At 44.7% G+C, this 27,447-nt stretch overlaps 1 protein-coding gene across 1 annotated transcript in view; it reads left to right on the top strand.

The window, feature by feature from the left end:
• The window catches only part of MARS1 (methionyl-tRNA synthetase 1), a 101,472-nt gene that overhangs the window by 24,244 nt on the left and 49,781 nt on the right, over positions 1-27,447 (top strand). The window contains exons 8-13 of the mRNA XM_030196620.1: positions 4,091-4,207; positions 4,536-4,739; positions 6,709-6,910; positions 10,982-11,056; positions 24,955-25,125; positions 25,514-25,609. Of these exons, the coding sequence (XP_030052480.1) occupies positions 4,091-4,207; positions 4,536-4,739; positions 6,709-6,910; positions 10,982-11,056; positions 24,955-25,125; positions 25,514-25,609 (865 nt within the window). The remainder of the gene's footprint in view (positions 1-4,090; positions 4,208-4,535; positions 4,740-6,708; positions 6,911-10,981; positions 11,057-24,954; positions 25,126-25,513; positions 25,610-27,447) is intronic.

The raw sequence follows: 27,447 nt of genomic DNA, 5'->3' as shown, positions 1-27,447 counted from the left end.
TGAGCTCCTGGCCAATCAGAGCCCAGAACAACAAGTTTTAAAAGTAGCTGGCCACATTGCTGCAGGTTACCTCTTATCTGTGTTAGAGGGAGTGGGAACTGGATCAGGCTTTTCAAAAACAGACTCTGGACTCCAGAGTGAAGTTATAAGTGTTTAAGCTGACTTGACATGGTACCATTTTTCGACACACATGTGCCTACTTCAGGAGTCTTGATGTGTATACTTGACAATCACATTTGTCCTTGGCAATGCATCTGGTAAAATGAACATAAGCTGGTCTTTTTTAGCACTACAGCGGCATTTTATATGCTATTCACATTTTCTCTTTCATCAACGGTCTTTTTAAAGACTGTGTCGAGTCAGCTTAAGTAAACACCTATAACTTTACTTTGGAGGCCTGATCCAGTTCCCACTCCTTGTTTTTTTGACTTTGTCTTTTCTGTGGGATCTTTGTGTACTAGGAGTAGCCTAGGGAACTGAGTTCAATTCCCACTGCAGCTCCTTGTGACTCTGGGCAAGTCACTTAACCCTCCATTGCCCCTGGTACAAAATAAGTACCTGAATATATTTAAACCGCTTTGACTGTAGTTGCAAAAACCTCAGAAAAGCGGTATATGAAATCCCATTTCCCTTTCCCTCCCTTTCCACTTTCTGTGGTCTTTTTTTTTTTTTTTTAACTAAAGAGAATAGTCATTTCTCTGTAATAGCTTTAAACATGCACCACCTGCTGGGAGAAACACACTTCAAGAAATAATACCGTTTTAAAGGCTTAAAAACCCACTGTTTTGTCACAACTACCTTACAGGTCTTTTGTTTTCACATGGAGACCCTCTGCTTGGCAATTGCTTCGGAGAGTTACTTTCCTCCCTGGAACTGGCAGAGGCCTATTTTTAAGTTCTGGTTCATCCAGACCACAGGCAGTTCTTGAGGTTCGGTATATTGGCAGACACTAAGTTCTGGGCCTTCCTATTCCAGCTTGCCACAGTGCTGCGGGTCTTTTTGAGGGTTATGGTGGTGGTTGCCACCTTACTGCACAAGGAAGAGTTGCAGTTGTATCTTTATCTGGATATCTGTTTGGTTCAGTCCAGGAGATGAGCTCTCAGGCAGTGATAGCCCAAGTGGATGGACTCTTGTAGAGCCTGGGTTATGTGGTTAACTATTCAAAGAGACACACAGACCCTAAGCAGGAGTTAGAATACCTAAGGGTGCACTTCCTTATCAACCTTGAGCAGGTCTGCTTAACCCCAGAGTTGTTTTGTCAAGCTCCATTCACGGAAGAGGGAGTTTTGTGCCCAAGCCACTCCTAGAGTGTGGTATTACCTTCAGCTTCTGAGGTTGAAGGTAGCCTTCCTGGAGGTAGTCCCAGGTGCAGGCCCATATGCACTCCCTGCAGAGGGGCACTGTTGTCCCATTGGAGTTCCAAGTTTCAGGATTTTGAGGTGCACCTGCTGCTCTTGGCTTCTTTCAAGCAGGAAATGAGCTGGTGGAATGATTCTTCTCATCTCTTTTTGAAAAGGGTCCCTTTGGCTGTCCTGGAGTGGAAGGTGGTCACCACTGATTCCAGCCTTAGGGGCTGGAGAGCTCGTTATGAGACTAGTACATTGCAGGGCACTTGGCCACAGAGGAGGTGGGGGGGGGGGGGTCTCCTGGTCCATCAGCTGGTTGGAGGCCAGGGTGATTTTCACTTGACATTACAGGGCTTCCTCCCTTTCATTTGAGGGAAGGCGGTCCGGATATTCTCTAACAGCAGGACTGCAGTTACTTATGTCGAATAGGAAAAAGAGGACCAAAAATCCACTCCCCAGGAAATAGTATCAAATTTATCATAATAGAAGCAGTACAGAAATGGCAACAATCACTAATACATATGAGACCAAGGCGCATCAGATGGTCATAAACGTGGGCTCTCTGACCTCTTATTGCATATGCTATTCCAGATCCAAGCTCCTCCAGATGCCATCAATCATTTGCCTCTCTAGTCTACTAAATTCAAATATTTTATTTAAACAATATGTCCCTTCTAGCAATAAAACAAAAACCAATCCATTATAAAGTTCATCAAACATAAATAGTGAAAAAAATGCGACTACTTAGCTTCTCTTAAATAGTAGTTCACAGCTCTGTGTAGTCATTACAAACCTGTCTAATTTAGTAAACTAGCGATTGCTGCCACATCTATACTACTGCTATTATGATATATATATCAACAAACAGAAGGCAATCGGGATTTCAGAATTAGAGGTTCTTTTCTGCAGAGGCTCCTGTTTGGCCTTTTTCTGTGGTTTCTGTATCCTTGCGTACAGTACCCTCTCTTCTACCAAAGCTTGTGTTGTCCTTTCACCTGAACCAAGTGCTTTTGCTGCTTGCATTTCCGTGTGAATTTGGGGAAGAGGTAGATCAGATGCTATGCAAATTGGATGTCCGTAGAGTTTGATAAAGTATCTGGCGGTCACTGTCGAGTTTAGGTCTGACCATCTTTTCATCATGTTTCGATGGCTGCACAGAAGGGAAACAGCTTCTAAAGCCTCAATCGCATGGTGAGTCACAGTGGTTATTAAGGCCACTTGTATTTTGGCAAACAGAGTCATTATGATTGGTTTCTGAGCCGCCTTGATGAGTCCCAGGTCTCTTCCTAGGTGAAGGCTAGAGCTGTTTTCTTCAGAGACTGTTTGTTAAGCAGCAGTGTGTTCCTCGCCATCTTTTTGTGAAGCATTATAAATTGGATCTATGGGCTAGAGGCAACAGTGCCTTTGTCAGGACAGTTGTACAGGGAATTTTATCTTCCTCATGCCCAGATATGAGTTCTGGTACGTCCCATTGGTGGGCTGGTCCAGCTGGATGATAAGGAAGGTGAAATTTTATTCTTATCTGTTAATTTCCTTTCTGTGAGTCCTGGTAGACCAGTCTACCTTCCTGCCTTGAAGACCAGGCATTGGGAATGCACACTTATTGCTCGGGGGCACAGTAGCCATGATCAGTTTGATGGTTGTTTTGATTCTGTGCTTGAGCAAAGATTTTAGAGGTTCCTGCTGGGTTTATATTTATGGGTCTTGTTAGATATATTCCCCCTGATATTCAACGAGCGGCGGGCAGCACTTTGCCCACCGCCGGCATTCAATCCAGATATTCAGTGCTGGGCTGTTTTTGGCAACCAGTGTTGAATATCCGGGTTTTTCATTGCTGGATAGTGCCTGACCGGTTAAGTTTCCGAAATCAGGACTTAACCAGTTACGCCCCCGGAACGCTGCCAACATCACCGGCTTTTTGGCACTAACTGGGCATTTCAGCAGCAATAACCTTCTGAATGCTGCAGAAAATGACTGGTTATCCACAGAGACTCGAGTTAACCAGTCAGCAGCCGTTTCCGGCCAGTTAACTTGCTTTCAATATTTGCCAAATACTGGCCAGCTCCAGGCTGCACCTGCTGTTATTCTGGTGGTATCATAGTCTGTCTATTTTTCTCTTCCTCCGTTTGGGCTGGTTGTGGAGTATAACCCACTGGAGTGGACTGGTCTAGTAGGACTCAAGGAAAGGAAATTAACAGGTAGAAATTTCACCTTCTGTTGTTGTGTGCAGTTACGCACGCAAAATGCATAGAACAATGTCATGCGCGTAAATTCATTACACTGTATTCTATAAGGGTGCACATAGGCAGAGCATGGGAGGAGCATGGGCAAGGCCACTGTTTATGTGTACAGTTTACAGAATACTGTTATGCGCTTTGCATGCCGCATTTAAGTGTGCTCATTTACACCTGCCGTTGGTCTGGTGCAAATGGGCGGGCCAATGCAACTTTATTATAGTACTTTATAACAGAATCTGGGCGCTCAGATGCTGTTGTAAGAATACGTGCTGCCTATCAAGCATTGGGGTGTCCAGTTATAGAATTACCCACTAAATGTCGTCAGCTTCCAGTTCCAGTCCCACTACTGGCACCACCTCTTGCTTTCTGTCACTGAGCATCTAATTTAAGTCTCCTCTACTCAAAGCTTTGCTAGTAAACTACTTAGAGAAGGCTTACAGTATTGTGTGTCAGTATTATTGTGGATATTTATTTTTCTTTGGTCCCTGTTGTCTTCCCCCTCTCCAGTTTACCATTGGACAATGAGAAGAACATCCTGATCACCAGCGCCCTACCCTATGTGAACAATGTGCCGCATTTGGGGAATATCATTGGCTCCGTCCTCAGCGCTGACGTCTTTGCCAGGTACCCCATTCATATTATAGTGTGGCGTTGTGCACGTGTGTTACTGAGCTTAACTGCGTATCTTGGTCACATTACAATGCTGTTTTGTAAACACATGTTTCTAAGGCTAGCTGCTTGTCACATGACAACATCTTACACATACATGTTCCTGAAATTAATTTGCTCCATTATGGAAAGTACCACTGGTTTCCAGAACCTTCATTCTCCATGCTGCATTTTTCAGTGTGTAACAAAAAGAAGTTTAAAGCTCTTTAAAGTTTTTCTTTTTTTGTCTTCTTTCCTCCATGTTTGCTGTGGCATCCCGTCTCTTTTTCCACCTCTTGGCCAGATACTGCCGCCTGCGAGACTGGAATACGCTGTTTGTGTGTGGCACTGATGAGTACGGCACAGCCACGGAGACCAAGGCCATGGAGGAGAATCTCACTCCCCAGGAAATCTGTGACAAGTATAATGTCATCCACACCAACATATACAAGTGGTTCCAGATCTCCTTCGACTACTTTGGCCGTACGACAACCACACACCAAACCACGTATGTCTCCGTTCTTGAATGAGGGCCTAGGTACTTCTGTAGCAGAAACTGGAGCTTTATTTACCTCATTTCCCATTCTTTACACACAGTGTTTAACTTCAGCACATTGGAGCTAGCTCATGGTAGCAGCTTTCAGTGTCTGTCCACCTTAGTGCTGAAAAATTTTGTTGTGAAGGGAAGATACAATGATGTATGGGTATCTGCATAATGTAAATATGTATTCATATGTGTAATATGTGCACCTACATTTATAAAAATACATTCCTTTTCATTCACCAGACCAGCCCAGAACATACAGGTTATGCCCCTCAACAAGCAGATAGACATGTACGCCCTTCTGTATAAAAGGCACTGTGCATCTACTTGCTCTTCAGTATTCTGTCTCCAGCTTATGTGATGAACATTCTGTGCATACAATTGGTCTTGTGAGGTAGTTCCTGGATTCAGTTGGAGAACTGGTCCTCCAGTTGAGTGTTCCATTTGGAGGGCTATCCAGTGTCCTGCCAGAGGTAGTGACATACTTGGAATATACCTGGAAGAATCCAAGTCCCCTCTCAATACCTGGCAGATTAGTGGCAGCTTTATATTTTTTTTAAGTAATATTTTTTTATTAACAAAATATAAACAGCTACAGAGGCAGAAAAATAACTATAAAATACAGCCTATCTAAAATACAATTCAGGATACGTAATTTCACAACCATATGTATTAATAGGCCTACTTGTGCCATCCCAACACCCTTCCCCCTCGATTGTCTAATTTCTTTTATTATTCTATTGCCCACCCCCTCAAAAAAAAAATGAAAAGAAGAAGAGACTGCTTAGGGGAGGACTTGGCCAGCTGCTGGGATAAGGAGGAGCAAGGGTAGGAGCTCCCTAGGCTCTGTTCTTCCTCTTTCCCAAGAGACTGTCATGCCAGGATTAGTGGAAAGTTGAGCTTTGGGGCAGCACAGCTTTGGCCCAGTCTACAGCACAGGCTGTAGAGAGAGTGTAGCCATGGGTTTTAAAGCAGTTCTGGGAGTGGTGCATCTTGGAGCAGACTCTCCGTGGTAGTGCCTCAGCAATTATTATGGTTGGGCATATGGAGGTGCATTTGAGCAGGCCAAAATTAGTTGCCAGAGCGACTTTGGGCAGTGCAGCTCCTGCCATGCTGGAGTGTTGGAGCAGGGAACACTCACGGCTTCAGCCTCGAGGTTGTGATCATAGGCTGCAGACAGGCTGCTGATAATGGAGGCAGCTGCTACCTTAGAGTCTATCTGAGAATGGGTTTTCCCCTGACTTTGTACTGCTTTAAGGCCTTGTTGTGGTAGGCAACTTGTTGAACCAGGCAAGTAGGGAGTGCCCTAGGGATTCAGAGGAGCCCCCCAAGTCCCAAGAGATCTTTTAGGCTGCTGTCCCACCAGTTGTCATTGGTGCTTTGCCTAACATCTGTCAGGGGATGACTTATGGAATAGGATCAAATTGGCAGGGCCATCCGTAAGGAAGGTGGAATTAGCATGAAAAGGCCATGCTTTTGTGGGGCTTCTCTCAACAATCCCCTACTTTTTTCCCTTATATATAACACCTCCTCTGCCTTCTTCACTCTGAAGTCCAAGCTTAGTGTGCTGGTGGTCCCATGCAGTTCAAACTCATGTTGAAGGAAGGAGGCACAGCTAAAAATATTGCTTTCCTCCTGCTGTAGGGAGGGAAGGGGAAAAGATCATTCCTAGGGAGAAAAAGTTGGGGGCCACTTACTGGCTTTTGTCAGCCCTGAGAGCACTCTGGCTAGGGGCTTCTTTCTGGTTAACACGATGTTCTGTATGAAGGTAGATAAGCCATTTTCATTCTTGCTAAGAACTAGGGTGGTCTGCCAAGGGTGTATTACAACTTTTTGAAGGTGTTGCTAATGTCCTTTGTCTCAGTAAATTTTTGTATTTTTGTTCTGTCTCTTCTCCCCACCCCCATCCCCCGTCCCTGCTGCACATCTACAGAATTGCTCAGGACATATTTCGCCGCTTGCTGGACCGGGGTTTCCTGCTGACGGACACGGTAGAACAGCTGAGGTGTGAGAGATGCCAGAGATTCCTGGCTGACCGCTTTGTGGAGGGGATCTGTCCGTTCTGTAGCTATGAGGAAGCCCGAGGGGACCAGTGTGACAAATGTGGCAAGCTCATTAATGCCGTGGAGCTGAAGGTATGATGCAAAGCTTTCTGGGGACTACTGTGGTGGAAAGCAAAACCAACTCTGGCTGACCTGTGTGCTTCCTCCCAGAAATACAGTTTTTCTCCTTGTTAGTTCTCTGTACATACCTGATTGAGAAGTCCTGGTGCAATGATGCAGCTAGGCAGGAAGGGGAGAAAATTAGAAATGGGAAGGCACCAGATAGCCTTTTGTTAATAGGGGCCGATTCTGATTTCAGCAGGCAATTGAGAGGAACAGCAGGAAGATGCCAAGTCAGAGGAATTCAATGAGATCCCTCAGCTCTGGAGAAAGAAGAATGTCAGTTAAAATATTATTTTGATGGCATTCTTAAGCATGAGGCGTGAAACGTTGTGGGTAGCTTTCAGCAAATAAGCTTTCTAATGATTACCTCCATTTGGTGATCTTCAAAATGTAAGGCCTCCATCTCCTGCAGTACCACAGTAAGGGCTTCAAAATTCACCACTTCCTGCAGAGTCACCAAGGAAGACTAGGGGCTAGGTTGGAGCAGAAGCTTCAGTGATGAAGGCACTGTGTGTTCTGTTTCACATTCCCTGCCTTTGCAATCTCCTCGATCTCTGGATGCTCAGGAGAAGATACCGTCAATGTGAAACCAGCCCCAAGCAACAGATGATGACACTTACCATGTGGTACAAAACACAACACTCCAGCTCTGGGTAGCAGGAGGAGGGTGAAACTGGAGGCACTGTTCTGTCACTTTCATCTGCACCCTGGACTAGTATGACATAAGCTTTGTCATACTGGGACAGATCAAAGTTCCGTCAAGCCCAGCATCCTGTTTCCAACAGTGGCCAATCCAGGTTACAAGTTCCAGGCAAGATCCCAAAACAATATAATACGTTTTATGCTGCTTATCCTAAAAATAAGCAGTGGGTTTTTCCCCAAGTCCATATTAATAATGGCTTATGGACTTTTAGGAAATTATCCAAACCTTTTTTAAACCATGCTAAGCGAACTGCTTTTACCACATTATCTGGCAAAGAATTCCAGAGTTTAATTACATGTTGAGTGAAAAAATATTTTCTCCGATTTGTTTTAAGTTTACTACTTTGTAGCTTCATTGCATGCCCCCCAGTCCTAGTATTTTTGGAATGAGTAAACAATCGAGTCACGTCTACCTGTTTCACTCCACTTATTTTATAGACCTCTATCTTATCTCCCCTCAACAGTTTCTTCTCCAAGCTGAAGAGCCCTAGCCGTTTTAGCCTTTCCTCATAGGGAAGTCGTCCCATCCAGTGCTGTAGCGAGGGTGGCTGACACCCGGGGCGGGTCGCCGCTGCGCACCCACCCCCCCGGAGCGCATTCTTACTAGCATGGGAAAGCGGGCGGGCGGGAGGGCCGATCCTCCCCGACTGCACGTCGCTGGGGGCTGCGTCGGCTCCGCTGGTTCCCTGCTCTCTCTGCCCCGGAACAGGTTACTTCCAGAGGGAGCAGGGAACCAGCGGAGCCCACACACCCCCAGCGGCGTGCACTTGGGGCGGACCGCCCCACCGCCCCCCCCCCCTTCCTATGCATCTGGTCCCATCCCCTTTATCATTTTCAGTCTCCCTTCTCTGAACCTTTTCTAATTCCACTTTTTTAAGATGTGGTGACCAGAAATTGCACACAGTATTCGAGGTGCGGTTGCACCATGGTGTGATACATTACAACATCCTCATTTGTTTTCCATTCCTTTCCTAATAATACCTAACATTCTATTTGCTTTCTTAGCTGCCGCACACTGAGCAGAGAGTTTCAACCTATCATCAACAATGACACCTAGATCCCTTTCCTAGTCAGTGACTCCTAATGTGGAACCTTGCATCACGTAGCTATAGTTCGGGTTCCTCTTTCCCACATGCGTCACTTTTCACTTGCTCATATTAATCATCATCTGCTTTTTGGATTCCCAGTCTCGTAAAGTCCTCTTGTAATTTTCACAATTCTCTTGTGATTTAACAACTTTGAATAACTTTGTGTCATCAGGGAATTTAATTACCTCACTAGTTACTCCCATCTCTAGATAGTTTATAAATATGTTAAAAAGCAATGGACCCAGCACATACCCCTGCAGAACCCTACTATCTACCCTTCTCCATTGAGAATATTGACCATTTAACCCTACTCTATTTTCTATCTTTTAACCAATTTTTAGTTCACAATAGAACACTACCTTCTTTACCATGACTCTCCAGTTTCCTCTGGAGTCTTTAATGAGATACTTTGTCAAATGCCTTTAAAAAATCCAGATACACAATATCAACCGATTCGCCTTTATCCACATGTTTATTCACCTTTTCAAAGAAATGTAGTACATTGGTGAGGCTAGGTTTCCCTTTTAGATTTCATGTTGTCTTTGTCTCATTAATCCATTCTTTTGAATATGCTCTGTAATTTTGTTCTTTATAATAGTCTCTACCATTTTGCCCGGTACCAATGTCAGGCTCACCGGTCTATAATTTCCCAGATCACCTCTGGAACCGGTTTTAAAAATCGTCGCTACATTAGCCACCCTCCAATCTTCTGGTACCACTCTTGATTTTAAAAATAAATTACATATTATTAACAATAATTCTGCAAGTTCATTTTTCAATTCTTGTCAGTACACTGGTACCATCCGGTCCAGTCTTAGACAGGGCCGGTCGCACAGGGCCTCAAGGCAGCCTTAGCATCTCCCTCCCTGCTTCAGCTGTCATTGCCATCTCCTAACTGCCTTGGTCAGCTCTCTCCTACGCCCTTTTGGCTCCCTGCAGTGCTTCCTTCTTCAATCCGGGCCGCCGGCAGCGTGAGTGAGTTAAACACACTGCCTTCAGCATCCCGGAAGCTTTCTCTCTGCTGCAATTTCATGTCTCGCATAGGCAGGACACTGCAACAGAGGGAGCGCTTCCAGGGCCGCCGAAGGCAGTGTGCTTACCTCACTGTCTCTGCCGGCAAATTGAAGAAGGCAACGGTGCTGCGAGCTGGAACTAAAGGAGTGGGTAGGAGAGAGCTTAAGGCGGTTAGATTGAGACTGCCGCTGAAGCCCATGAGGTTCACCCCTCATCCCCTTACCCAAATAAAGCAAGCAAATCTGAGCTGCTCTATCCACGTTGTTGTTCTTTATTATTGGTAGCATTTTTATTGGACCTCTCTTATATTTTCAAAGATTCCGGCTTCTGTAGCGTACGGATGTACACAGAGGAAATAATGGTTTCATCTAATTAGTTATAAATCGTAATCATTGTGTCATTTGGAGGGGCTGGTTTATAGGGACTCACTCTATTCTGTTGTTTTCACCTAGTAAAGGGCCACCAAAACAGACGTTGAGTTTCAGGTGCTTAACAATCAGGCTTACTATTTATAAGTACAGTTTAGAAAAATCATTAGGATGAGACCTGGGAGCATTTAACATCTTTTTTTTTTTTTTTTTTTTCCCCTGTGCCTACATCAAAAGAAAAAGGTGACATGTGGGAACTTGCTCCTTTTGCTTTGTGGAGTACAGTGGTATATTATAAAAGTGCACTTGCCTTTTATTTATTACTACTATTTCACAGAGAAGGTATTGAATAATGAGGGAAAGGTTTCCTTCATGCAGAACTGTCCAGAGTCAGTCTAAATGTGCCAACATTGTCCAGTTCAGCACACTATTAGCCACCAAGTTCATACAACTTTAATTAAAATAAATCTGTTGGCGCAGGCTGCCTCAGGCTGCTTGCTGTGTGAATATTCTATCACTGTTTCATTATTGCTACCAAGTATTACATATTAATGGCATTTGTTTTAATTCATTTATCCAGTCCTTACATTCACATGGTTTTGCTTTTTATACCCAAAGGTTTCCTATGATAGCAGCATGCTTATTTGAATTAGTTTTTCTGTACAAGTTTTGCTTGATTTGTCTTTATTTGAAATAAAATATTTTAAAACACATCTTGTCAACAAGGGGTGAGGCTAGGTGGAGGCATTTTTCCACAGAGTTTAACTTTTGCTGCTGGAAACCAGTGATCATTGCTCCTTGTTACAGTGTAATTTCTTGAAATATATTTTATATAGTAATTATATTCTTCTTTTTTCCCATCTTAACAGAAACCACAGTGCAAAATATGCAAAGCCTCACCTGTTGTAAAGTCCTCTAAGCATCTCTTCTTGGACCTGCCAAAAGTAGGAATCACTTATTCTAGGTGTTTATTTTTCTGTGTCACTATTGGCTATTCCTCATTAAGAGAATTATTTTATTTGGCTCACACCTTTCAGTAGTAGCTTATTTTCTATGTGCAAATCGTGTTATATATTTTGGAAATAGCTATTAGAAAATTGTACATATGTATGGGGCACCCTGAAAGAGGGCGTTCAGAGGAGGGGTGGCTTAGTTTCAGTGAAACAGGGTGTGGATTTGCAGTGTACTTGCATATTTGATAAAGTACATGCATACACTCGGAGTAATGTTATAACAGGACTCCAATCTTAAGTGAGCAGGAAGGCACCTATGTCGGCCTATGTGACTTTTTATAAAACACCAGTGCAAATCTAGCAGCAGTAACACCTAGTTTAAAGTGTAGATGTATTTATACCTGTTCAAGAGCAGGCATAAATGTTAGTGCATGCTGTATGCGTGCACTTAATAAAATACACATGTAAATCACAACTGTCCATGCTCCATTCTAACTTCTCCTTAGAGCACCTTCTATAAAAGTACACACCAGCTTGCACTGCATGTACCTTTAGGCATGGCCCAGTTTATATAAGAACCTATTTATTGTAATATCTATGTAGGTTTCAATAAATATCTTAGCAAGAAACTGCAAACTGTTCAAAATACAGCAGCTCAATAGCTGTATTCTGAACATAAACATGACAGGATTACACCTCTGTTGATGGACTTTCATTGGCTGCCCATAGAGGTGCGAATTCATTTTAAATTATGTACAGTAACATTCAACATAACATTTGGGAGGGTTCCACCCTACATGTTAGACATGACCAAAGGGGACAGGATTGGCATGGTTTTTCTATAGCATTTTCCAACACTCAGCTATTTTGAGCTTTCTCATCTAGTTTCCCGTATCAGGCATTCACTATTTGGAATTTATTATGATCAAATAAGATTTTTTTGAAAATCATTGAAATCTTTCTTTAACATATTGTCCTCCTAAATATTTCGTAGTCAAATGTTTTATGATGTATTTGCCAGGAATAAGTTTTTTTGGTTTTTTTTTTGAATCCATATAGAACTTTACAGCTTCTGTGGAATATAAGACCATTTGTAATATAATGTAATTTATGTACATAAACTGTTTTAAATAGATAAAAAACAACAAAGCAGTGGAATATGCATATCAGTTTAGTTGGAAGTAGCAGATAAGTGGAACTAGATTTTTGGAACTACTAGTGTGTATGATATATTTACATACACTTTTGATAGTTTATACCCCTGACGCAGCCTGAGGGCGAAACGTGGCCACGTCGGGTATTGTTCCAATAAATGCATTTGATTCCACTGCTTTGTTGTTTTTTATGTACTGTTTTGTAAGCAGTTGTGTGCCTTTTTGTTTCATAAACTGTTTTAGACATGAAAATGTTTTTTTGTTTAAATCTGTTTAGTAACTTGGGAAGTCATAAGTACATAATACACAATAACAAATACATCCATAATACAGAACAACATTTCAAGCCTATTTCAAAGACATAGTATCATCCTCAACCCCAAAACTGAGAAGTTAACTTCACCCTTCCAGGACCTCCACAATAATATATGAACAGATAGTCGTATTCACAACATGAGGAGATGTGTTCTTATACTCCTCTATCACCTTAACCACCAGCCCATCTCTGGGTTATATAATAAAAGTCCAGCGAGCAGAAGAAAAAAAAAAACCTAGAAGAAACACACCAGATGAACCTGGAAATATAGAAAAACATAATCTCAAAGCCACCCACCCTTTACCCTCTCAAAGAAGCTTGGTATCTTTAATGAACAAAAGCAAAAAAAAGGGAAACTGGTGGAAAAGATCTCCACCCCCCACCCCCCCCCCCCCCAAAAAAAAAAAAAAAAAGAATGTGAAAATGGTTTCTACAATTAAACTCTCATAGAGTATGTGTATATTTACACCTCCAGAGCAGGTTTGAATTAGTGGGAGAATCATGTATGCGCTACTGGGGCTGGTTCTGAGTGCTTCTTTCTATAAAGATACATCGGTGGTTAGGGTACATTTCTAAAAAAAAGTACTTTTTTTGGACATTTCACACAGGTGCCCTTTTATGAAATTATCCTCACATGATTTGATGTGTCCTTTCCAGCCCTGTTTTAGGGAAACCTATAGTATTGAGACCCATGTTGGTATAAACAATTAAATTACCAGGCAAGTTTCATTGCTCCATCGTCCGTACAATTCTCACTCCCATTTCAAAAAAAGAGTATGCAGTTTTTGACCTATAGCTAGTATTCTGTGGATGGCCAAATTATTGGAAGAGTTGCGGTTTGCCCTTTATTTTGAAGAGACTAATATGGGGGGGTGTGGGTTTTGTTTTGTTTTTTAATTTTCAAGCAATTTTATTACATTCAGATAGTTAACAAGCAGACACCAAATATCCAGAACAGAAGCGTAACCAGGTTTTGATGTCAGAGGAAGCAGACCTTCTGTAAAATAGGCGTTGGTGTGAAGCTGAAGTGCTGATCCGCGTAGGCACCATTTTATTCAAAATCCGTTTGGGGGAGTAGCCGCTCCCTTTGCACCCCACATAGCTACGCCTCTGATCAAGAATCAAACGTATTACAGCAAAAAAAAAGTATTGTCAGTTATCAATTGTTCAATTTTATTTTATACCTACCCAATAAACCCCTAAAACCCTGTTGCTCCGATCTATCCTAACCCAAACTCGAAGATTAGAAGTCTTCTTTCTTATAACCTCCCACCCCAATACTGATCTAGAGCCCCACCGTTCCCTTACCCCCAACCTCCTCTTAAAAAAAAAAAAAAATCCCCTAGCCCTCATAATCACCTCCTATCCAATATGAGTGAATACACTAGGCTGCTATCACAGCTTAACCTAAAAAATTCACTATTAAGCTTCTGGAATGTGAGGGTAAAGCTTGGACATAAGGTTCTGAGGCAGAAAAGTTTGATTCCCAGGTGGAGGAATCTAGCCTCCCCAGTCTTTAAAACATGAATGATGGTGGGTCCACTTGGATCCAGGAATTTTAACTCGCATTTCTTGCCAACCAACAGCGCTTTCCTAACCAGGAGCCTTGCTCTAGACCACAAATACAACATCCAGCAGAAGCCCCTCGGGTGATAGCTGGATCCGTTGTTGTAAAAAAAAAAAAAAATAGTTAAGTGCCCAAAATAGATGTATCTTGGAGTGCTCCCATTAAAGTTCTCCCCCACATTGCACTTCAAGCAAGTGATAGTCTACCTACCCTGAACATGTGCAATTGAGTGAAATAGGTACTATGGAGGACCTGAAACAGATGCTCTCTAAAGTCTGCACTACAGGCAAATCTAGGGATTCGAGGAGAGGGCGACATGGATCAGCCTCATCTATCCCTGAATTCTGTGAATTGTTGATGCCGCCTGCCAAAAATAGTGCTTTGTGTAACCCAGAGATAGAAACTCAATCTGGCGAGAGTGAGTTAAAGAAAACCCTTACTGTATTCCCTATCTGGCCTCGGAGACTGGGGTTATCCAGAGAATGGATATAGTGCTGTACTTAACAAAACGCGAAATGATCCCCTCCACCGAGTAGGGATCTGATGGCTGAAGATCTGCAGATTGGATTAGTGACCCATTCTCTTGCAACAAATGTTCCTCCAAAACTATTCCCTCCTCTCACTGCGCAATAGTTCTAGTTATGTTTAAATCATCTTTATTGGGGGAAATAGGCATCATACAACATAGGTATTTTCGACAATTTGCCATAACATAGAAATTTCACAATTGCAATCATCAAATAACCATTTCTTCCAACATAATTCCCTTCCCCTTTCTAATTTTCCGCCCCCCCCCCCCCACCCACCCGAACACCCTCTTCCCAACCTTCAAAAGTTCTAGTTATAAACAGAGCAGAGCGCTAAACGAAAGAAATGTTTCCATATCATCAAGCTGATCAATCCATAGACTGGTGGGTTGTGTCCATCTACCAGCAGGTGGAGATAGAGAGCAAACTTTTGCCTCCCTATATGTGGTCATGTGCTGCCGGAAACTCCTCAGTATGTTCTCTATCTCAGCAGGTGGTGGTCACACACAGCAGCAGCTCTGGCTAGGCCTCCAAGCCTAATTTTTAGGTTTTGTTGAGTGCCTGGGGTTGAGGGCTCTTTTGAGCAAGTGCAAACCTGGTGGTGCCAGATCCCTCCTTTTCTCCCCCCTCCCGCTGGCTCCGTTAAAAAAAAAAAAAAATTTGAACGGCCTTAAAGGCGTTTATTTCGACGTTTATTTAAGCGTCTATTGCAGCTACTCACTGAGACACCAGGTCGTTACAACTCGGAGCGGACAGCAGGTAATTTTACCTTTTTATAGCGGGCGGGGGTTCCCCGATTCTTCTCCTCGTGGCACATGGCGTCGGAGGGCGAGGGCGCAAAGGGTCGCTCCCCGCTTGAGCGCTTCTAGAGGGGATGCGGGGGTCTTAAAGCCTGATTCGCCCTTGTTGGGTGACAGTTTCGTGACCGATGAATGTCCCGGTCCTTCCTCCGGCGTGGCGGTTTTTCCCGCCATAAACGCCCATCCCCCGCTCCTCGCCTCCGCCATCTTGGCCGGCCACGCGGCTCGGCCGGCTTCTTCTTGGGCCGCCCTTGAGGTTGGAGACATTAATGCCATGAACGCCCTTAATTTGGGCGACGGCACAGAAGCGGCTAAAATTAAGAGCCGTTCTTCCCGCGCGGCTCCTTCGCGGAGTTTCGCGCCGGACGCCATTTTGGATGCGCAGCATGTCTCTCCCCCGCTGTTGCGAGCGCCGGTTGAGAGCGCGCCTAGGGCTGTTGCCCAGGCTGCGGAAGTGCACAGTCTGGGGGGTTTCTCCCCCGAGTTTGTTTTGCTGTTGCATCAGGCCTTCCTCATGCAAAACGCTGCCCCCGCTCCCTCGTCTGGTAAAGAGGTTGAGGTTCCCAGAGGTAAACGCCCTCGGGTTGATTCTCAGGCCTTGGAGGAATTTGTCTCCTCCGATGTAGATGGCAGCGTGTCTGAGGTCTCCCAACGGTCCTTTGCGGATTCCTTGGAGGAGACGGATCCCCGCTCGGATGGAGCGGATGACCCCTCTGCAGCGCGGCTTTTTCGCCCAGAGGATTTGCCCAACCTGTTGTTACAGGCCATGGACACTTTAAAGATATCCTCTCCGGAGGACGTCTCTCCCTCAGCCCCTGTTGGCTCTGCCATTATGCTGGGGACGAAGCGCCCGCCTAGAACCTTCCACGTGCATGATGCCATGCACACCTTAATTTCGGCTCAATGGGATGTCCCAGAAGCGAGCCTTAAAGTGGCTAGGGCTATGTCCCGCCTCTATCCTTTGGCTGTGAGTGAACGTGAGGCCTATCTGTGGCCTACCGTGGATTCTTTAATCACTGCGGTGACTAAGAAAACGGCTTTGCCGGTGGAAGGTGGCACGGCCTTGAAGGACGCCCAAGACAGGAGATTGGAGGCGGCCTTAAGGTCGTCCTTTGAGGCGGCTGCTTTAAGTTTGCAGGCCTCAGTTTGCGGTTCCTACGTGGCCAGGGCGTGCCTGACTATGGTGCAGCGGGCTTCCCCCTCGGACCATTCCTTGAGGGCTGATTGGCCAGCCCTGGAATCGGGCTTAGCCTATTTGGCAGACTTGCTGTATGATGTCTTGAGAGCCTCAGCTAAAGGCATGGCTCAGACAGTCTCTGCGCGGCGGTGGCTTTGGCTGAAACATTGGTCTGCTGACCACGCCTCTAAATCCCGCCTGGCTAAATTGCCTTTTAAAGGCAAGCTGCTCTTTGGGGTCGAGCTGGACAAAATCGTGACCGATCTCGGCACGTCTAAGGGCAAGAAGTTACCGGAGGTCAGGGCTCGGGCTAGTGCTCGTCCCGGTACCTCCAGAGGACGGTTTCAGGAAGCCCGTCGGTACCGCCCGGGCAGGTCGGGTTCTTCTGCCCCCTCTTCCTTTAAGAGGAATTTCTCCCCCAAGCAGCATTCCTTTCGCAGAGACCGCCGTCCCGGAGGTGCTCCCTCCGGTCCTCCCCCAGGGTCTCGTACCCAATGACGGGGTATTGGTCCACGCCCCAGTGCAGATTGGAGGACGGCTGTCCTCGTTTCTGGGCGAGTGGACCACAATCACTTCAGACGCTTGGGTGCTGGAAGTCATCAGAGACGGCTACAAGCTAGAGTTCTGCCGACCCTTAAGAGACGGGTTTGTACTCTCTCCCTGCAAGTCTCCGGTCAAAGCTGTGGCAGTGCAACAGACTTTGGACAATCTGATCCGCCTGGGTGCGGTCGTTCCGGTGCCAGAAAGTCAGCTTGGCAAGGGGCGTTACTCCATTTACTTTGTGGTACCAAAGAAAGGAGGTGCTGTCCGGCCTATCCTCGACCTCAAAGGGGTCAATCGGGCCTTGAAAGTGCGGCACTTTCGCATGGAGACTCTCCGCTCTGTTATAGCGGCAGTGAAGGCAGGGGAGTACCTGGCATCCTTGGACATCAAGGAAGCGTACCTGCATATTCCCATCTGGCCTCCTCATCAACGCTTTCTGCGTTTTGCAGTCCTGGGACGACACTTCCAGTTCAGAGCCCTCCCGTTCGGGTTGGCTACTGCTCCGCGGACCTTTTCCAAAGTAATGGTGGTCATAGCGGCCTTCCTGCGAAAGGAAGGAGTACAAGTCCATCCTTATCTGGACGACTGGTTGATCCGAGCCCCCTCTTATGCAGAGTGCGGCAAAGCTGTGGACCGGGTAGTTGCTCTTTTGAGCTCCCTGGGATGGATCATCAACTGGGAGAAGAGCCAGCTGCGCCCGACTCAGTCCCTGGAGTATCTGGGAGTTCGATTCGACACCCAAGTGGGCAGAGTGTTCCTGCCAGACAATCGGATTGTCAAGCTTCAGGCTCAGGTGGACCAGTTCCTGGTAGCCTCTCCTCTTCGGGCTTGGGACTATGTGCAGCTGTTGGGCTCTATGACGGCCACGATGGAAGTAGTGCCCTGGGCCAGGGCTCATATGAGACCACTACAACACTCTCTGCTGCAGCGCTGGACTCCGATGTCGGAGGATTATGCGGTGCGTCTTCCCTTGGATCCAGCAGTGCGCAAGGCGCTGAGCTGGTGGATGCAGACAGACAAGTTGTCTGCAGGAATGCCTCTGGTGACCCCAGAGTGGATTGTCGTCACGACGGACGCCTCATTGTCGGGCTGGGGAGCCCACTGCTTGGGAAGGACAGCGCAGGGGCTCTGGTCTCCTGCAGAGGCGAAGTGGTCTATCAACCTCCTGGAACTCAGAGCCATTCGGTTGGCGCTTTTGGAGTTCATCCCGGTACTGGTGCTGAAGCCTGTACGGGTACTGTCGGACAATGCCACGGCTGTGGCCTATGTCAACCGCCAGGGAGGTACCAAGAGCGCCCCTCTAGCCAAGGAGGCTATGAGTCTATGCCAGTGGGCGGAAGCGAACCTGGAACAGCTGTCAGCGGCCCACATTGCCGGAGTCATGAATGTCAAGGCGGACTTTCTCAGTCGCCATACCTTGGAGCCCGGAGAGTGGCAGCTATCTGCTCAGGCGTTCTTGGACATCACGAAGCGCTGGGGCCAGCCGAGCCTAGATCTGATGGCGTCATCGGCCAATTGCCAAGTGCCGCGCTTCTTCAGCAGAGGACGGGACCCTCGATCCCTGGGAGTAGATGCTCTTCTCCAACAATGGCCGACACAAGAGCTTCTCTATGTGTTCCCACCCTGGCCCATGTTGGGCAGGGTCCTAGACCGGGTGGCAAGACATCCCGGCAGGATAATCCTGGTGGGTCCGGGTTGGCCCAGACGTCCCTGGTATGCGGACTTGATCAGGCTCTCAGTCGACGATCCTCTGCGGCTGCCAGTGGAGCAGGGCCTGTTACATCAGGGTCCCGTGGTGATGGAGGATCCCTCCCCCTTTGGTCTTACGGCCTGGGTATTGAGCGGCAGCGTCTGAGGAAGAAGGGCTTCTCAGACAAGGTCATCGCCACTATGCTGAGAGCGAGGAAACGCTCTACTTCTACTGCTTACGCCAGGGTTTGGCGTATCTTTGCAGCGTGGTGTGAAGCAGGCTCACTTTCTCCCTTCACTGCTCCAATTTCTTCAGTGTTGGCGTTCCTGCAAGAAGGTCTGGACAAAGGCCTGTCGCTCAGTTCCCTTAAGGTCCAGGTAGCGGCTCTGGCTTGCTTCAGGGGCCGCCTGAAGGGTGCTTCCCTGGCTTCCCAGCCAGATGTGGTGCGCTTTCTCAAGGGAGTTAATCACCTGCGCCCTCCTCTGCACTCAGTGGTGCCTGCGTGGAATCTCAACCTGGTGCTAAGAGCATTGCAGAAGCCGCCGTTTGAACCCTTGTCGAGGGCATCTCTGAAAGACCTGACGTTGAAAGCAGTCTTTTTGGTGGCTATCACTTCAGCCAGAAGAGTTTCCGAGCTCCAGGCGCTCTCATGTCGAGAGCCTTTTCTGCAGTTCACTGAGGCAGGAGTGTCTATTCGCACAGTGCCTTCCTTTCTGCCCAAGATTGTTTCTCGCTTCCATGTGAATCAGCAGCTCTGTCTCCCTTCCTTTCGTAGGGAGGACTACCCAGAGGAGTACTCTGCTCTTAAATATCTGGATGTGAGACGAGTCATCATCAGATACTTGGAAGTGACCAATGATTTCCGGAAATCGGATCATCTGTTTGTCCTGTTTGCAGGTCCTCGTAGGGGTCTGCAGGCTGCTAAGCCTACAGTGGCAAGATGGGTCAAGGAAGCCATTGCGGCGGCTTATGTGGCCGCGGGGAAGGTGCCGCCTATCCAGCTGAAGGCTCACTCCACAAGAGCTCAGGCGGCCTCGATGGCAGAGGCCGGTTCCGTCTCCTTGGAAGAGATATGCAAGGCGGCAACTTGGGCTTCGGCCCATACATTCTCCAAGCATTACCGCTTGACTGTGGCTGCTCGGGCGGAGGCCCGGTTTGGAGCTTCAGTGTTGCGGTCAGGGATTTCTATGTCCCGCCCTGGGTGAGTACTGCTTCGGTACATCCCACCAGTCTATGGATTGATCAGCTTGATGATATGGAAGGTAAAATTATGTATAATCATACCTGATAATTTTCTTTCCATTAATCATAGCTGATCAATCCATAGCCCCTCCCAGATATCTGTATTGTTTTATTCTGGTTGCATTTCATGTTCAAGTTTAGTCTTCAGTTACTTCAGAAAGACTTCGTGTTCAAGTTTTTTCACTTGGATTCTTCAAGAGTTAAGACGAGTTTGTGTTACAGTGAGCTGCTGCATTCCTCTCCCCTCCGTTTTACGGGGCTGGATTGAGACTTATAATTCTGCCGGCACTCCCTCCCGCTTCGTGCGGCTGTAGGGCAGTTTTGTACCCCTCCCGCTTCGGCGGTGTTCGGGTCAGTCAGCTCCTCCCGCGGTTGCGGTTGCAGGATAAGCCAGATCCCCCCGCATCGGCGGGTGTGGTGTCCCTCCCCCGCTCCGCGGGGATGAGCTGGACGGATTCCCCTCCCCCACTTGTGTGGGGATGAGCTGGGTTAATTCCCCTCCCCCGTTTCGGCGGTGGTGAGCTGGGCAGAGTGTCCCTTCGTGGGTGTAATTCTCTAAGTGCTGAGTCCTGCGGATGGAGCTTTGATATCGACATACTGAGGAGTTTCCTGCAGCACATGACCACATATAGGGAGGCAAAAGTTTGCTCTCTATCTCCACCTGCTGGTAGATGGACACAACCCACCAGTCTATGGATTGATCAGCTATGATTAATGGAAAGAAAATTATCAGGTATGATTATACATAATTTTACCTTATTGCTCAAGATGTCCAACGTGGCCACGTTTCTTCCAAGAGGTTGCATCAGGGGCTACAGTGTTCAATCAGAACATATTATAACTTTTAAAATCGTATAATACTTAATCTCACAACCAAATGAATAAATTAAAATCATGAACATAAAAATAATTAGGCAAATCATAATAAATAATAAAACAGTAAAAGTTAGTATATGCATAGAACATCCAATACTAAATAAAAATCATAAGTCTAAAAGTTTAGAACATAGATATACATATGATGATCATGTATAATAAATTATTTAAAAGGGACACATACCTATTAGGGCCCTATGGGTTTCCTCTCATTTGCCGCGCAGGAATCGCTAGTGCGGCCTTGTAAAAGAAGCCTTAACCCCTAATAGGGGGTTAATAAAATATTGAAAGCCTGAAACAGCATCATTTTTAAGTGAAATTTGAAACCAGTATGGCTTGTAAAAACAAATGAATTGATTGAAATGCAGCTCCTCACAAACATCAGCAGTGTCTCTACAAAGCCTAAAACAGCAAAAAATGTATAAAATGAGCATGAGGTCTTATTTTCATAAACATGAAAATGCAGTTACTCATAAACAGCAACAATATCTCTGCAGAGTAGAACTCCTCTTCCTTGATCAGCAGAAAAACAGCCACACTGTCCTGCTAACAAGTTTATATACTGTATGCTGGAGGTCAAAGTTCATCACATGAAAATATCTTCAAACAGCCATAAAATTTTCAAATAACACAATGAATATGCTTAAAAATCTTGAAGCAGATGACATCTTGCTCAAAAAAATCCAAAACAAAAATATGCTGTTTTAAAAACTCTAGTTGTAGAGACAGATCGATTCATGAAAACTTTTTTTTTAATTAAAACCGATCACAAATTTAAATGGAGCAACCTCTCCCCACCTGGAATCTATATAGATTTTTTTTAATGTAAAAATGCTGCAAAAAATGCTTTTGAACTGTGTGGCTCTCTAGCCCTACCCCATTTTGATGTCACTAGCATCATTGAAATGCATACAAAATGGCCTCCTGGAACACATAACTTTTTAAGCTTCTTTTAGGATTTTTTTTTGGGGGGGGGAGGTGGTTCTAGCATTTTTACTTCTTCCCCTATACGTATGCGGGATGCAAAGAACAACTCATAAAAAAACTCCAAACTGCCCAAAATACAGCAGCCAGGCTGATATATAGCAAAACACGCTTTGAAAGTGCCAAACCCCTTCGAGAAAAACTGCATTGGCTCCCAATCAAAGAACGGATCATCTTCAAAATCTGCACTTTGGTCCACAAAATTATATATGGCGTAGTCCCCAGGATACATGATAGACCTTATAGATCTACCAATAAGAAACAGAACTGAATCATCACGATCATACCTAACCTACATTACCCAAATTGTAAAGGACTTACAAAACAACTTACGCATCCGGTTTCTCCTACATAAGCGCACAACTATGGAACAGTCTCCCGAAAGCTGTGAAAGCAATCCATAACCACCTGAACTTCAGAAAATCACTAAAAACCAACCTGTTGAAAAAGGCCTACCCCAACGATCCTACGTAAACTCCTTCACCCAACAACACAGTATGACCAATGATCGTACTGGACAACATACAATCTTCATCCCTCCTGACCCTTCACAACTACTTCATTAGATCACTATACAACCTTGTATTTGTTCTCAACTGACTTGGCGAACGCCTTGATGGTACTGTGTAAGCCACATTGAGCCTGCAAATAAGTGGGAAAATGTGGGGTACAAATAAATAAACAAAAAAATACCCTTTAAATTCCCCTCTCTTTACTTCCCACTTCTTCTTATAATATAGTTTTAAATATATATATATATTTTTTTTTTTTGTTACATTTGTACCCCACGCTTTCCCACTCATGGCAGGCTCAATGCGGCAGGCAAGGGAGGGTTAAGTGACTTGCCCAGAGTCACAAGGAGCTGCCTGTGCCTGAAGTGGGAATTGAACTCAGTTCCTTAGTTCCCCAGGACCAAAGTCCACCACCCTAACCACTAGGCCACTCCTCCCGCCATCTAACAGCTTTCAATCTACCTATGCTCCCTGATATTGAGGACACACTGCAGATAGGAAAACCTACCTATTCTATAGATTCTTTTCCATCACACTACGTTAAAATTTCAAATTCTCTTTTGCACTTTCTACATTCTTTGATCTACAAGAATCTTCAACAAGGTCTTTTACCTACTTCTCAGAAAACAACTTGTATTTCTCCTAAACAGAAGGATCCAAAACTTCCTTCTTTACTGCTCTCCAATTATAGACCAATCTCTCAATTACCTTTTGTTTCGAAACTTACCGAACACATAGTCCAACAACTTGATTTTCTAGAGAAAACAAATGCCCTTCACCCACATCAGACAGGGTTCAGATATTCACATAGCATGGAAACTGCTCTTATAGGTTTCTTCCACCATTCTTCAATATCTAGATAAGAATAAAATCATTATTTTGATATCTTTAGATCTTTCCGCCGCATTCGACTTATTGATCATTCCATTCTCCTTCAACGCCTTGCTGATCTAGGCATATCCAAAATCACAGTTCATTGGTTTCAGGATTACCTTAGGGATTGCCATTAGTTTGTTCATTGGAATAACTTTTCGTTAGTTTATTTTCAGTTAACCTGTGGAATTCCATAAGGTTCTCTACTTCCCCCACTCTTTTCAATATTTCATGGTCCCCCTCTTAACATTAATTCAGTCTCTAGACCTTGTTGCTTTTGTCTCTGCTGATGATATACAAATAGTTGCCACTCTCGACAATTGCGATACCTCCTCTGTTTCTACACTCTACCAAGTTACTTACAATAGCCAACTGGCTTTCCACTGAATTAAAACTTAACCTGTAAAGGACTAGAGCATTATTACTTTCATCTCCGGGCATGCCTTCCTCTCTTTCTCCCTCCCCGCAGTATCTCTACCTTATGCAGCAGCCAGCTGAGCCGACAGCAGTCCCCACAGGCTTGCTCCGGTACCTTCTCTCTGCTGGGTCCTGCCTTCTGATGCAACTTCTTGGTGGAACTCAATACCCAAGATCACAAGAAGCAATGTAAACTGTCTCCGGTTCAGAAATGAACTAAAGACATACTTTTTCAGTAAATTCTATGGATAACCACATGAATGACCGATGTTCTACACCACTTTGTAATCATACCACACCAATGTTAACATCTTATTGGAAATTGTAAACCACACACATCAGTGTAATTTCAATAATTGTAAACTGTAAGCCACTTTGAACTGAAATTTGCTTTTGGATAATAGTGAGATACTAGAATGAATGAATGAATAAATAAAATATAGCTGCATCAGGGCAGAGGTCCTCTGTAGCTGGTATTCGGAGGCTCATGACATCAAATTATACTTCTCCATTCTAAAAATAAAATATGCATAGTTGGTGTGGATTGTACACGCGTACTGTTAAACCAGATCCCAAGCTGCTAATAAGTTTATTTTGTTAAGCAGACTGGATGGACTGTACAGGTCTTTATCTGCCATAATCTACTATATGTAAATGTCTGCAGCTTCAATTAAATCGTTATTGCTGCCTGTTTACCAGTAGTATTTTATAAAAACACTAGTAAAAAAGCCCCGTTTCTGATGCAAATGAAACAGGGGGCTAGCAAGGTTTTCTTCAGAGTGTGCATGTGGGTGTGTCCCTGCCCTCTGCCCTCTCTCCCTCCCCCTCCCCCCTCGGAGTCCAGTCCTTCAGTGTTAAGTTTCCTGCTGTGTTGTATTTGTGTTACAGAGAGAGTGAGGGCATCTCTCTCCCCTCCCCCCTCTGAGTCCTTCACTGTTTCCTGGGATTTCGTGCTGTGCTGTTTTCCTTCACTCATGGGGAAACCGGATATCTCTGGCGCTTCACACTTCCGGCTGGAGGCTTCATAGAACGTTGGGGTTGCCTTTTATATATATAGATAATATAGCCACATATACACTTCCATAAAATAAGGTATAAGTAGGTGCCTTCTTAGAGTGCGCTGTGAGGTATAATTTAATTATGTTACAATGCTGGTGGAAACAAAGCATTTCTTTAGGATTTCATTTGTTTCGTGTGTTTTGTTTCTTTAGTTGGAGGAGCGTCTAGAAAAGTGGCTGGATCAGTCATTAGCATGTGGAGATTGGACATCAAATGCCCGGCTTATCTCCCGCTCCTGGCTTAGAGATGGACTTAAACCACGCTGCATCACCCGGGACCTGAAGTGGGGGACACCTGTTCCTTTAGAAGACTTCAAAGATAAAGTGAGGAGGAGGTGAAAGAGCAGTGGAGGGTGGGACAGTATGGGGCGATGGGAGTTTTGGATCAAAGAGGGAAATGAACAAGCCTCTGAACTCCTTCCTGTACACATTAATTGATTTGATTTGCTTACTTTATTTTTTGTCTATTAGATTGTAAGCTCTTTGAGCAGGGACTGTCTTTCTTCTATGTTTGTGCAGCGCTGCGTATGCCTTGTAGCGCTATAGAAATGCTAAATAGTAGTAGTAACTCAGTTTGTTTTTCCTTTTTTTCCCCCTCATGGCTCCTTGAGCATGGCTTTTTAGTAATACTGCATCTCAGGCTAACCACTTCCTTTCTTATTTTACAGACTTTGTCTTAATTTTCTCACCTCCCTTCCTTCTCTTCCTGTAGGTCTTCTATGTATGGTTTGATGCCCCGATTGGTTACCTCTCCATCACCGCCAGTTACACTGATCAGTGGGAGAAGTGGTGGAAGAATCCCCAGCAGGTGACACACCTTTAAACTTCTTTGTTTGACATAATTAACTCTTTGGGCCCTGTTTACTAAGCTGTGCTATAGACGCTAGTGTTTTTAGTGCATACTAAAAAGCATGCACTAATGCTAGAGGCACCCATAGGAATATATGGGTGTCTCTAGCGTGCACTAAAAACACTAGCACACTTTAGTAAACAGGGCCCTTTGTTTGCTCAGCAAGACTACTGATGGTGCATTACTGTATAACCTGTGTACTCAAATAATCCTAGGGCTAGGGCTTTTCAGCTTGGAGAAGAGATGGCTGAGGGGAGACATGATAGAGGTATATAAAATAATGAGTGGAGTGGAACAGGTGGATGTGAAGCGTCTGTTCACGCTTTCCAAAAATACTAGGACTAGGGGGCATGCGATGAAACTACAGTGTAGTAAATTTAAATCAAATCGGAGAAAAGTTTTCTTCACCCAACACATAATTAAACTCTTGAATTCGTTGCTGGAGAACGTGGTGAAGGCGGTTAGCTTAGCAGAGTTTAAAAAGGGGTTAGACGGTTTCCTAAAGGACAAGTCCATAAACCACTACTAAATGGACTTGGAATAACATGTATAGAATGTTTGTACGTTTGGGAAGCTCGCCAGGTGCCCTTGGCCTGGATTGGCCGCTGTCGTGGATAGGATGCTGGGCTCGATGGACCCTTGGTCTTTTCCCACTGTGGCATTACTTATGTGATATAACATATTGGTAAATTTTCAGTAAGCCACCTGCTCCTGACCTCCTCTGGGAGTTATTCTGTGCCTCGGACCCCTCCCCCTGCAACTGGAAGGGGTTCCTTGAGTGCTGACCGAGAGGAGAAGGAAACAGCCGCCAAAAAAATAAAAGAAAGTGCAGTGTACTCTTTTTTTTTTTTTTTTTTTTTTTTTGAGATCCCAGCCTGTATTAAAGGTCAATCACTTGCCCCAATTGCCCATAACTCAATACTTTTACCCACCAAAAACATTTTTTTTGTAAAGCATGAATTTTATTAGTATCCACTACAAAAGGTACTAATATGGAGGATAAAATTATAAAAATACTCAAAATAAGCGATCACTTATCTGCTACTGTAGAATCTGCATCTGCTCAACAATAAAGCACCCAACGCCCACAACACTCGCTACCTGCTTCCAGTGTTGTTAAATAGATCGTTGAAAATTTTACCATGCAAACTACGCCAATATCATAAAGAAAAGGCTCAATATCAATATCGGTATAATGCTGACCACCACCGGCATTATACCCGGAAATTGAGTGCCGGGCCATGTTCAAGCTCCGGCATTGGATTTCTGGATTTACAGAGCTGGCAAAACCATAGCCGGTTAAGTGCAACATTAGGATTGGCTTTTATGCGGTCCTATTTATGCGATTACCATGACCGGTTAAGTGCTAAATTATCGGCACTTAACCTGCCAAGTTCTTTTTTTTTTTTTTTTTTTTTTTTTTACTCACTTTTATTGATTTTCAATACAAAGGTAAAACGAGCTCACAACCTTGAGACAAGCAACATTATACAAAACAAGGTAAAACAGGAGCTCACAGTCATGAAACAGGAAACATTTTCAAAATTAGGATAAAGAAGGGAGGGAGGGGAAAAAAAAGGAGGATATGCAACAGAGCATGAAACATGCTGATATGAACGGGTTGTGCTTTTGGCTATATTCATTGTTTGAATATGTGTTTGCTGTATATGCTAATAAATAAAAACATTTAAAGTTAAAAAAAAAAAAAAAAAAAAAGATACACCATGTTTAGCAATCATCACTTTACATCATTAAAATAAGATATAAGTGGAAGCCATTCTTCCCCATGCAAGGCA

The sequence above is a fragment of the Microcaecilia unicolor genome, chromosome 3, assembly GCF_901765095.1.
Source record: "Microcaecilia unicolor chromosome 3, aMicUni1.1, whole genome shotgun sequence".
Classification (NCBI taxonomy): Eukaryota; Metazoa; Chordata; class Amphibia; order Gymnophiona; family Siphonopidae; genus Microcaecilia; species Microcaecilia unicolor.
Note: the sequence above shows the minus strand (reverse complement) of the source record. Positions and strands in the feature narration are given on the sequence as shown.